Below are 12,823 nucleotides of genomic sequence, written 5' to 3'. Positions count from 1 at the left end.
CCTCGGTGTTGCTCCCGCGCCTCGCTCAGCCAGTGAGCGGGAGCCGGTCCGTATGTGGGATCCGAACCCTCGGACGGGAGCGCCGCCGCGCTTCCCAAGCGGCGCACTATCCAGTGCGCCACCAGGCCGGCCCTAAGAGTGTTTTTCTACCATGAATGTTCCCCAATTCCATCTAGTTCCACCCAGTGAAACCCAAACTCTTTTTCATTAAGTTTTTATTTTTAAATAATTTCAGGCTTTTAGAAACATCATAAAGAAGAATACCAAGAATTTCTATATGCTCTTCACCCAGACTCCCCGTTTTACCACATTTATTTTATCATTCTCGCCCCAGCCCCTCCTCGCTGTTTATCTATGCATGTGTGTATGGTTTATTTATATTCATATATATAACACATATTTATTACTATACTGTTTTAGAGTAAGTTGCAGTCATGATGCCCCTTTACCCTAAATACTTCAGCGTGTATTTCCTAAAAAGCCATTTTAACATTCTCTTGCAGAACACAGTAAAATTATCAAAATCAGAGAACTAACACTATATAATACCATTATCTAATCTACAGATCTTCTTTAAAATTTGCCAATTGTTCTAACAATATCTTTTATAGCAAAAGAAAAAATCAAAACTTTTCTGGTCCAGGATCCAGTCTAGAATCATGCATTGCATCTAGCTGTCACGTCTCTTTAATCTCCTTTGATCTGTAACAGTTCCTCTCTTTGTTGTTCTTATCATTCATGACTTTTAACATTTCTGAAGAGCACAGGGCAGTTATCATAAATAATTTCCAAACACAGTTGAGTGTGTTGGATGTTTCCTCATTTTTAGGTTCAGGTATGTAGCTGAGGCAGGTGATGTGTCCTTCCTGTGCATCATATCAGGAACACACCTTGCAGGTATCACCCATAAGATTAACTTTGATCATAAGGATGCCAGGTCTTGCCACTGTAAAGGTCCTATTTTTCCCTTTGGAATTAGTAAGTAATTTGGGTGGAGATTATTTTGAGAATATGCAAATAATCTTCTTTCTCATCAAATATTTACCCACTGTTTTTAACCTCTATTCAATCAAACATTATGGTAATGGTTGCCAAATGGTAATTTCTAATTCCTTCATTCCTTCTACATTTATTAGTTACTGCTTTACTACTGAAGAAGGGCTTTCTCTTCTCCCCCATTAAATAAATTAAATAAATTTAATCACTTTTATTTATGTCACTATGGGATCATGGATTCTTCTTTTAATCAATGGGTTATAGTCTATTACTATCATTATTTGTCGTGATGCTCAAAGTTTCAGCCAGTAGGAGCCCCTTCAAGCTGGCTTCAATCTTTCTGTCACATCCCTGTCATCCTTTGAGCATTTCCATAGTTTCTGGCATGACAAGTTGTTGCAGGTTCACTTTTACATTCCTCACCCCAGTCCTAAATTTTTCCAAGAAATTTTGATTCCTGGTAGTAGAGAATGGTATTTAGAAACCAAGATTAGGGGGCCGGCCCGGTGGCGCACTGGATGGTGCGCTGCTTGGGAAGCGCGGCGGCGCTCCCGCCCGAGGGTTCGGATCCCACATGCAGACCGGTTCCCGCTCACTGGCTGAGCGAGGCGCGGGAGCAACGCCGAGGTTTGCGATCCCGTTGCCGGTCCCCGGTCCGGTACGGGGGCAACACTGAGGGTTGCAATCCGTTGCCGGACCGGAAAAAAGACAAAAAAAAAAAAAAAAAAGAAAGAAACCAAGATTAGGGCACTAGGTATGTTCAGAGCTATCATGATGTCATATGTCACTGACTCTAAATCTTCTTGGTGAACAGTTTGGTAAATAGACACACATGCACACATGCATATTGCTACGGTTTGAATGTCTGTGTCTCCCTAAAATTCATGTTTAAACTTAATTCCCCTTGTGGTGGTATTAAAAGGTGGGGCCTTTTGGGAAGTGATTAAGTCATGAGGTCTCTGTCCTCTGAATGGGATTAATGCCCTCATAAAAGAGGCTCTAGAGAGCTGCCTGGACCTTCCATCTCTTCGGCCATATGAAGATGCAGCAACAAGATGCCATCCTGGAAGTAGAGAGCAAACTCTCACAAGATACTCACTGAACATGCTGGTGCGTGATCTTGGACTTCCTAACCTCCCAAACTGTGAGAAATGAATTTCTATTACTTATAAATTACCCCGTCTAAGGTATCTTGTTACAGGAACAGACTAAGATACAGACACCTTTATAGTATTAATTCCTGTATCTATCCATCTATACATATTTAAAAACATGAGCTGATACTGATAATCCTTGCCACCTTTAAGGACCAGGTCAAATACCACTTCTCCCTTCAAGCACTTCTGGGTGCCCTCAGTTGCAACTGCTCTATCTATTCTGACAGCACTGCCATCCACCCCCTATCTTTTGTCACCTTTCCTCACTGGTTTATAAACTCCCTAATGGCAAGAATCAAATCACATTCATCTTTGTTTATCTCATAGAACCCAGCAGAGTGCCCTAAGTATGGTAGATAGGTAACAATTACACTGAATGGAATTTTCATACAAGGAAAGTAATCTGTATGGCGTCCAAAGTTAATAAAACACACAAATTTTCCATTTCTGCATCTGCTGACATGCTTAACTTTTCATACCTAGGGAAATATGTCAGTTTTAGGCATCTCCACTTTTTTTCCCCTTGTACCCTAGAAACCATATTTCTTTCATTAAAATAAACATTAGTATCATCTTATTAGAGTTCTATTAGATCTAGTTCCCTTTTTTCATTTATTTGTAAAGGATTTTATTAAAGAGAAAGACTTTTTATCTCAAGGTATGAGGAGTTTCATTTATCTATTTTTAGAATTACAGTTTTTGCTTTACTCATTCCTCTAAAAATATTTTTATTAAAAAAATTTTTAAGATAAATTTCACAACAGCACTCTTATCCTGAAAGACTACAATATGCTTCATCAACTTCTATATTTTTATATAAAATGTTGGTTAAAGTCACATACTTTTCTATTTGTGCTTGAAATAAACTGTAATTTTTATACCATTTAAATATACTTGAATAAGTTAAAATAGATTTTCCCTTTAATTTAGGTCCACAGATCTGGTAATCTCAGAGTTTAATGTTAGGCTTGATTCCTTCCTTCAGAGTTTAACAGAAACAGGTTGCTGGCCAGTTAGCTCAGCTGGTTAGAGCGCCACCTTATGGCACCAAGATCAAAGGTTCAGATCCTTTTTTTGCTGGCCAGCCACCAAAAAAAAAAAAAGAAAGAAAAACATCAAAACAACAAACATGTCAAAGCATCAAATATGCACTTAAAATATCTCCTTTGCAATCAAAGGGAAAAAGAAAGCAAACCATGTTTGCCTGTTAAATAATGATTCAAGTTATTTTTCAAAATAATAAATAATAGCCCACAGAGAAAAAGATACTTGAAATGGTGAGTATGTGGGAATTTAGGGAGGTATGCATTTAAACCTCGAAGCTAATTCTTCTGTGACAGTGTAAAGCCGTCCCCACACAGATGACATGTTGCTCTTACCGTAAGTGTGGCTGTGTTCTCATCATCAGACCACTGCGTGGAACAGACAACATAAAAAACATTAAAATCAAATACTGTTTTGGGCTTCCAAAAATCAGCACTCCATCTAAAAATGATACATAAACAGGAGACATCTTTTTCTGAACACAAATTATATGTAAAAATATATGTCAAGGTGAGTTTTTCATGTAATTTCTCACTTTTATCAAATGTTAAGATACGATCTAAATGTCAGAACCATTTCAGAGATCATTTAAATTAGAAGAGTCTACAGAACAGATTATCTTATTTTTTACCAACCTGTATTTCTTCTGCTTCATCATCCCTGTCTGGCTGAGAGTGTGTTGGTGGATCTTCCCTAAAAACACATAAAGCGAAAATTAAGCAAGAAAAAAACTTTGGTACTATGTCATCATAATTTCAGGTGTACTGAATACATATATATTTTATTTATATATATATATGTGTGTGTATATATATATATATATATGTATGTGTGTGTGTGTGTGTGTATATATATATATATATATAAAACAGCCTTAGAATTGGGGAATATAAGGAAAAGTTCACTTTTTAAGACATGAGTAAAAAACAATATAAAATTAACAAGAGTGCATGTCCAGTAAGAGATGACAGAATAAAAACTTTATGCCCTCTTGTCAGAAAGCACTGAAAACAAGGAAAAGAGAACTGAAACTCCATCTCTGATAATACTAAGAATTATCTATGACTCTGAAACCCAATATATGTGAATGTGCTGCCCAAGACAGACAACATCAAAGGATGCAGGAAGACATCAAAAAGAAATGTCTGAAAAGCTGTTCTACACAGTTGACAGGACAGACACCCTTGGGGGCCCAAACCAAGAGTCTTTTCTTTGTACAATGAAAACAGAGCATGTAGGCCGGTGTCAGGAATTACTCTGGGTCTAGGCTGGACCACAGAAAAGGCTGGGGGGCAGGGGGTTCTCAGGCACACTATCTCTGAAGAAGCCAGTAAGCAAAGCAGGGTGTTGAAAAGGGCCATCCAGCAGCCAATCCTTACTGCATAGCAGGGGAACAAAAGCTGAAAGAACTCAGAGGGAATAATCAGAACACTGCCCTGGCCCTTCCTCAACACTCAACTACAATTAGCCTTGGAAGAACTCACATCTTTGGGGGGAAAAAAAAAATCAAAAGAAGAACCAGCACAGGAGCTACACAAAGGCTATACAAGAAAAATGGAAAAGGAAGCTCTGGCTAAACATGTGCATTTATCCCTATTTCCCCCTTGAAACTCTGCTACAATGACAGGAAAGATCCCAAGGACAAAAGGACCAAAAAGGAGACAACTACAAAAGAAAGATGGCAACAAAGCTTGGAAAACAGAAAGCCAATGGGAGAGAAAACCCAAGGAGCGACAGGTTAGAACTCTGAGATATCACTGAAGAGGCTACTGAAGCTCTAGGCTAAAAACAAGGTGATCTGTGCAAAGTCCATCTACCGAGCAGTAAGACTGAGAAAACCCAAGGAGCGACAGGTTAGAACTCTGAGATATCACTGAAGAGGCTACTGAAGCTTTAGGCTAAAAACAAGGTGATCTGTGCAAAGTCCATCTACCGAGCAGTAAGACTCAATCTTCTTTACTTCGCACACCCTAGCAACTAATCCTCCTCAGCCTCTTTGGTAAGTAGGTTTGTTACTGGGAAAAAATGAACTAAAGAGGCTAGGGGTTCAGGTTCATAATGGCCCAGAGGAATTCAGGGGTGAAATGCTAGACAACGACAAGGAGCTATGTGAAAGCCATACTGAACAGTGCTGCCCCTCGCCCCTTCCTCCCACCCTGCTCTCAGAACAGACAGATTAGAGGATTCTTCTCTGTAGGAACTGAACAACACTAGAGAAAAGACCTACAGATACTGTCATCTGGAATCTTCTATCGATACTTGCTAACCAACGGCACTCTTAGTCAACAAGTCCCACCCAGGTACGCAAAGTTTGCAAATGTTCGTGTGTGTCTCCTCCTCACTCTTAAATATGAATAAAGGCCTAATCAATCATTAGAAAACTGAAGAAAGGTTCCAAGATTAAAAATAAAAGTTTTTAAAAATGAGATAAAAAAGGTACATGGAATAAAAAAATAAAGGGACCAGATGAAAAATATTTTAAAAAATCATTAATGTCCTTGTAGAAACTGAAAACATGATACCTGAAATGTAAAAACTCAACAGAATAAATAGAAAAATCAAGAAAATTACCCAGAAAGTAGAACAAGGAAGACAAAAAGATAGACAATAGAGAAGAAATGATAAAATTCAGACAACTGATCCAACATGTAAGTAATAAAAGTTCCAGAAGGAGAAGCAAAAAGATAAGAGGAAGTTATAAAAGATATAAAATTTGTTAATGTCCCAAAACTGGAAAATACAAGTCTCTAGAGCAAAAGGGCCTACCAAGTACTAGCACAATGAATGGAAAGAATAAAAAAACCACCGTACATATGCAAAGACAGCCACAATAATTCTTTCTGTTTCTTTAGATATGCCCTTTTCAAGGGTGACGTTGCCACTCTTCCCATCGAGAAATGGCATTTATTATTTTCCCATCCCTTTCATTTAGACTGGCTTCAAGACTCATTTGAACATCAATAAAATATAGCACAAATGACACCATGTGATTCTGAAGCTCAATGTCAAGAATACTTACAGCTTCCACTCTCATCCTTTAGGAATTCTGCCACTGCTCTATAAAGAAGCTAAGCTCGCCTTTCTGAGGATGAGGAGCCACACAGAAAGAGGCCCAGATGAGAGTATCAGCTACCAGACATGAGTGAGGCCATGATAAGACTTTCCAGCTCAGTATAGCCACTCAGTGACTACAGCCACATGAGTGACGTTATTAGCAAGACCAATAGAAGACCTGCTCAGTGTCAAGAATTATAGAGGACCTGAGATTTTACCCTAAGTTAACCTGCCACAGTTTCATGACACTGGCAGAAGACGAGGAAACTCCTGGATCAGAAACAAGGTGCTATGTTATTCACAGCACAGCATGCAGCATGACCTTCATCTTTGCCTCAGTTCCCTCTTGCCCTCACACCCCACAGCGGTGACGCAGGGTGACCCAGGTTTGCATTACAACTGAGGAACCCTGAACTTAGGGAATCTTATGTTTTATAATGGGCTACAAGTAAGCCTGCTCAATCTCTGGCCCAAGGGGAGACATTATCTTTATTTATATTGCACAGTAAACCTGCTCTGTGCTCTGGAGGGAGACATTCTATCTTCTGAAGCTGCTAACTCTATAAACACCCTTGAAAAGATGGTCAAGAACAAAAGCTGGCAGTGCCTCTGTTTGCACGATGTGCAGTAATGTAAGAGACCCAGAGAGACCCAAGAAAAGTGTCACCCAACCCCCAGCTGAGCAATCACTGACAAATAAAAAGGTTACTATTTCGAGCCACTAAGTTTAGGGTGGTGGGTTACACCATAGCAGATAGGTGATAGAGACTATGATTAAATATAAAATATGAAAGAGAAAATCTCAAGAACATTCATAAGGAAAAACAAGTCACAATAAAAACACAAATCAAAATGACATGGGCTTTTGTAGTATTCTAGAAGAAAGCGGACTATGCCTTCAAAATCAGAGGGCAATTTTCTGCTTAGAATACCATATTTAGCCAACCCCCTACCCCCAACAAATCAAGTGTAAGAGTAGAATGAAAATTTTTTCAGACATGAAAAGACTCAAAAGCTTTTCTTCCTATATATTCTAGAGCATGTGTTTCAATAAAACGAGTAAACCAAAAGAAACAAAAATGTGGTATCCAAGTAACAGAAAATCCAACACGTAAGAAAAATCCCAAGCTTACAACTGTATACCAGACCTGCAGAGCTGCCAACTCAGAATGGAACAGGAAGATGGATAACTGCTAAAGTGAGATCTCTGGGAAAGGAAAAATGGAACTGCTAGATTTGGAACTGTATTTGAAGGTTTAGTAAAATAGCTAATAGGCATATGACCTGTCTACTGGAACATTTGTGAAATATTAGTAAGAGATACATAGAAAATAAAACAAATAAAAACATAAGTATTAGTTCCAGGGAAATCAAAGTCATTAAAAAAAAAAAAAGGTAATCATAGTATATAATGTGGCTGAGTAGTCAACAGTAATGACATAATACTGTTAACACTGACTACCAATTTAACCAAAAACTGTAATGAAGATAAAAGGATAGGGCCGGCCCGGTGGCGCACTGCTGCAGTGCGCCGCTTGGGAAGCGCGGCGGCGCTCCCGCCGAGGGTTCGGATCCCACATACAGACCGGCCGCTCACTGGCTGAGCGAGGTGCGGGAGCAACACTGAGGGTTGCGATCCCGTAGCCGGTCCGGTACGGGCGTGACACTGAGGGTTGCGATCCGTTGCCGGTCACGAAAAAAGACAAAAAAAGGAAAAAAAAAAAAAAAGATAAAAGAATATAAGAAAGCTAAGTCTCCAAAGACCATAACAAAAATAATATTGAAGACAGAGATAATATTAAAAAATAATAGTTGTATTAGTCCATTTTTGTTGCTTGTAACAAAGTACATGGAACTGGGTAATTTATAAGAAAACCAAATTTATTGCTTACAGTTTCTGAGGCTAGGAAGCCCAAAGTCTATCTGGTGGTGGCAACAGTGACCCTGGGTCTCACACTGCAAGATGGTGGAAGCAGAGAGAACAAGAGCAAGAGAGACAGACTCTCCTCTTCCTTTAAAGCCCTCAGAACCATGCCTCTGACCATCATTTTTAATCCATTTACTACTGCACGGTCCTATAATCCAATCACCTCCTCAAGACTCCACCTTTCAATTACCATAATAGGATTTCCCATCCTCTTAACAGTCACAGTGGGGGCTAAGTTTCTAATACATAAAACTTGGGGGACACAATTCAAGCTTCAATGAGTTTCAGGGGGACATAATTCAGTCCACTACAATAGTCTAAGTACATTGTTAAGAAACATGAAGCTACAGAGAGTGATTCTGTTCATATTTGTTGAGGGTATACTATGTATTAAGTGTTCTTCCGAGTGGTAGCAATCACCAGAAACACATACTCTCCTCTGCAAATCAAGAAATTGACACTCTGGTTTATCAGTCAATCTGCTGTGACTTGGGTTAATGTGTGTCAGTTCCTTAAATTTTAATCAACTCTTTGCATTCCTATAGAATTGAGTTTCCAGATTCAAAAAGCTAAGAACCAAACACTGTACTATAGTGATAATACTGTCTACTCATGAATCCCTGCACTACCCTTTCTTTCTCTTATATCTCTCTTTAAATGCCACATGACATTTTTATTACACTATGCTCTAACCAAATGAGCTAACTGGTCAGCCCACATTTTTAAATGCAACATTATCTTTAACATGCCTTACTTAACTTACAACATAAAATGTACCCAACAAACTTGAAAATGTATTTTATCACTCTAAAAATCACCTGTGATTTTTTGTTAGCATAACAAAATACATTTTCAAAAACACATTTGTAATCAGTATATACATATAGTTCTTCAGAAGAACTTTGCAATGCCTACTGTGAGGTATGACACAAAACATGTTCACTATAAAAAATGGTAATGTGTACCAGTTTGCAAATTTATAAAACTTGGCTTTCTAAGGTAACCCTCTAAATACTGAGGACTGAACTGATAAAAGTATGATGCTAATATGTAGGATTCCATTGTTTTTTACATTACAGCTTGCACAGAGCTGGCACATAAGTGCACTGGCTCTGAAGGCAGACAGTTTAATCATCTCAGTTCTGCAACTGTTCGCCAGAGCTCTGCATCAGTATCCCATCTATAAAGTCAGGATAACAGAGTTGTGAAGAATCAAAATAAGAGCACACCTAACAAGTGTCATCTATTATTATTCTGCCATAAGGGAGACAGGATCAGGAAAAAATTCAGAACCAAAAAGGGAAAATGAAGATTAGTGCTTGGAAAGGAGGCACCATCTGAGTCAGACCCAACTTGTGGGGTCAGTTCAAGTATCAGCTTACCACAAAAACTTCCTGGATCACCCCAGCTTACAGTGATTAATTGATAAATATTGCTTTTTTCAACAAAGCAAATGACATTTCCGTTCATCTAGTGTTCAATCAGAAATCTGAGAGGAATGCTTGATACTTCCCTTTCCATCATCAAGTTCTGAAGATGCCAGCTCCAAAATATCTCAAATACACACACTTCTCTCCCTCCACCATAACCATCTTAGTTCAAGCCACTAGCAGGTCTCACCTGGTCCAAGGTAGGAACCTCCTAACCGGCCTTCCATTTCCACACAGTGACCAGCCACTGTTCTGAAACTGCAATCTATCAAGTCACTCTCTTGCTCAGAAATCTTCGATGTCTTCCTGTCATCCTCAGAATAAATTCTAGGAACTTTAAGACAACTCCCACACACACTCCCCAATCTTAACCCTAACCACCTCCCCCATGTCACAAAACTGTCCCCCTTTACTCTCCCCGTTCCAGCCACATGATCCTCTCCTAGTTTCCTGCATGTCAAGATCTTCCATGCCTCAGAGCCTTTGTTAATGCTGTTCCCTCAGCCTGGAAGATTCTTCCCTCCACCCCGCAACTGACTACCTTCCTCCACCTTCACATCTCAGAGGCTCAAAAGGACCCTCCCTGCAGTCCTCTCCCCTCCCAGCAACTCAATGTCAGTACCACCCTATTTCTTTCATAGCACTTATCCCAATTCTCACTTACCTGTTTACTTGTGTATTTGTTTAATGTTCATCCAGACTACAATTAATGATGATGACAGCAGTTAGTATTTCTTAAGAGCATACAATATACTGTACGTTGAACATTAACACATTATTGCTTTTCATCCTTGCAACAACCCTATGAGCTAAGCTCTAAATAATCATTTGCCCCATTTACAGACAAGGAAACTGAGACAAACAAAGCAGTCACAGCCACCATATAGATGGCATGCCAGGCTCTCAACTTCACTGACAAAAGGAGAGGCACCAGAAACCAAAAATAAAAAATTTAAAAAAAAGAAGAGGCCCTCTCTCTCCACAAACAACACTCCAAAGTATTAGAAGAAGCATCTAATTTATGATAATAGGGGAGGACTTGATCACACCCGTCTCAGTACTGGACAGATCACCGAGGCAACAAACCAACAGAGGAACAGTCAACCTGTCAGATGGAGAGCACAATTCTATGCTTATTAGAGGGGGAGGGGGAAAGGGAGAGATTGGATAAGGCGCATAAAGAAAAAGTATGATTTGTAACAATGAATATGATAATTTTAAAAAGAAAGAAAAGAAAGTTGGAAAACAGCAAAAATATGATTTGAACCTAGGCAACCTACTAAAGAACCAGCTCTAGGCCATACTGACTCCTACAAAATATGAAGCTGAACTATCAACTCCAAAAGGGCAGGATTTGTGATTTGTGCATTACTGTATAGCACAATATAGCACCATGCAAAATACTGTTTAACACTTGCCTAAGCCAGAGGCTTATGCAAACAACTGGCCAATGAAAATCAACATAGGAGTTCTTCAATATGTTTATAGTACTGAAATCAACCAAGTGCTTTCTAGCATATGGAGTCATTTTATTTAGAGTCTCGTTTTTATAAGATTATTTTATGTGCTGTATTGGAGATAAAATTATGTCTGTAACTATCCCAAAGTTGAGATCTGTCTAACTTTTCTACTGTTTCCTTGTCCTCCAATTATTCTAAGTTAATGAGGCTCTCCATTTATAATTTTCAGGTGTTTTTTTTTTTTTTTTCCTTTTTTTGTCTTTTTCATGACCGGTAACAGGATCGCAACCCTCAGTGCCATGCCCGTACCGCGACTGGCTTTTTCCTTTTTTTGTCTTTTTCATGACCGGTAACAGGATCGCAACCCTCAGTGCCATGCCCATACCGCGACTGGCAATGGGATGGCAATGGGATAGCAACGCTCGGTGTCGTGCCCACACCGCGCTCAACCAGTGAGCGGACCGGTCTCTATATGGGATCCGAACCCTCGGCGGGAGCGCCGCCACGCTCCCAAGCACCGCATTCTACTGAGTGCGCCACCGGGCCGGCCCAATTTTCAGGTTTTAAGGGGCTGTAAATACCAAAAACAGAAATATAATCCAGAAAGCTTACACTAAAAATCCATCAGGCAAAAATGCAAGGTCAAGTTAGCGTTACTGAAAACACACACAACTCTAACTATATTTCTAAGGTTCATTCATCCAACAAATGTTTAGCAAGCACCTCTATGTATCAGGCACTGTTCCATGAACTGAGGTGAACGAAATTGGCCAAGTCCCTATTCTCATGAAGCTGCATTCTAATAGAATGATTATGTTAGGTGTATATAAGTGTGATGCAGAAAAGAGAGATCAGGAGATTAAGAAGGGTCACTATTAGGCTATTTTAGAAAGGATGTTAAGGAATGAACACTTTGATAATATGACTTCTGAGCAGAGACCAGAATGAAAAGACTGGAACTTAAGTTCTATGATTCTTAAACTTTTTTCAAGTTTGCACTGAAATATGATAACTTCTTCCCTTTACAAATAGGGGAACTCCCTGAACAGGTTCTAGAAGGTAAGGATGGGGCCATGATCAGCTGTGGGGATGAAATGTTGAGGAATTAATTGATCTTCCCTAGTAAAGCTTTCTGTTTGCAACAGGCGATGAATTTTTTTATCTTAAAAACTGAAGAATCTCAAAGGGTTATAATGTGCCTCCTCTCTCCCTGCTACCTTCAGAAGGAAAAGTTATTATATCCATTGTCTAAAGGTAGAGATGAAAGGAACTGCTTAATTTCGCAACTACTAATTATCAGAGGAGGAAGTATTCAGTTTTGAAAATATTAATTGAGCAATGGCAAGGAATATGGGACAAAGATTGGCCCATAATTTTAGATTTTTTTAAAAAAAAAAGAGCTAAAGGAAGAGAATGGTGCTTAAGGTAATTTATTCATTTTATATGGTAAATGTTGAGATTTACTCATTACAACATTTCTTTATGATAAGTTTACAGAATTTTTTCTGATATACTTTACCTTCCTGAAACCACCAGAGTTCCATCATCAAGTAAATAATCCTTCACATTCTGAGGAAGTGGAAGAATGACACTAAAAAAATAAAAAACACACATACCAAAAACGGCATCATTTTAAAAGACCAACCATAAGCAGAGAAAATAATTCCATACTTGATTAATTTTTGAAGGATTTGTTCTCTTTATTTTAACATGAAGTAGAAAATGTTAATGATGTACATTTAGTAGAAGCAGACT

General features: G+C 38.9%; 1 protein-coding gene across 1 annotated transcript in view; it reads right to left on the bottom strand.

Annotated features, from left to right (window-relative positions):
* Nucleotides 1–12,823, bottom strand: part of CDC123 (cell division cycle 123) — a 52,475-nt gene that overhangs the window by 37,368 nt on the left and 2,284 nt on the right. Inside the window, exons 2-4 of the mRNA XM_008573037.1 lie at nucleotides 12,588–12,659; nucleotides 3,833–3,890; nucleotides 3,533–3,565 (exon numbers count right to left, since the gene is read on the bottom strand). Coding sequence (XP_008571259.1) covers nucleotides 3,533–3,565; nucleotides 3,833–3,890; nucleotides 12,588–12,659 — 163 coding nt within the window. The remainder of the gene's footprint in view (nucleotides 1–3,532; nucleotides 3,566–3,832; nucleotides 3,891–12,587; nucleotides 12,660–12,823) is intronic.

Source organism: Galeopterus variegatus, unplaced genomic scaffold (assembly GCF_000696425.1).
Source record: "Galeopterus variegatus unplaced genomic scaffold, G_variegatus-3.0.2 Scaffold867, whole genome shotgun sequence".
NCBI lineage: Eukaryota > Metazoa > Chordata > Mammalia > Dermoptera > Cynocephalidae > Galeopterus > Galeopterus variegatus.
This window is presented reverse-complemented; position numbering and strand designations above follow the sequence as displayed.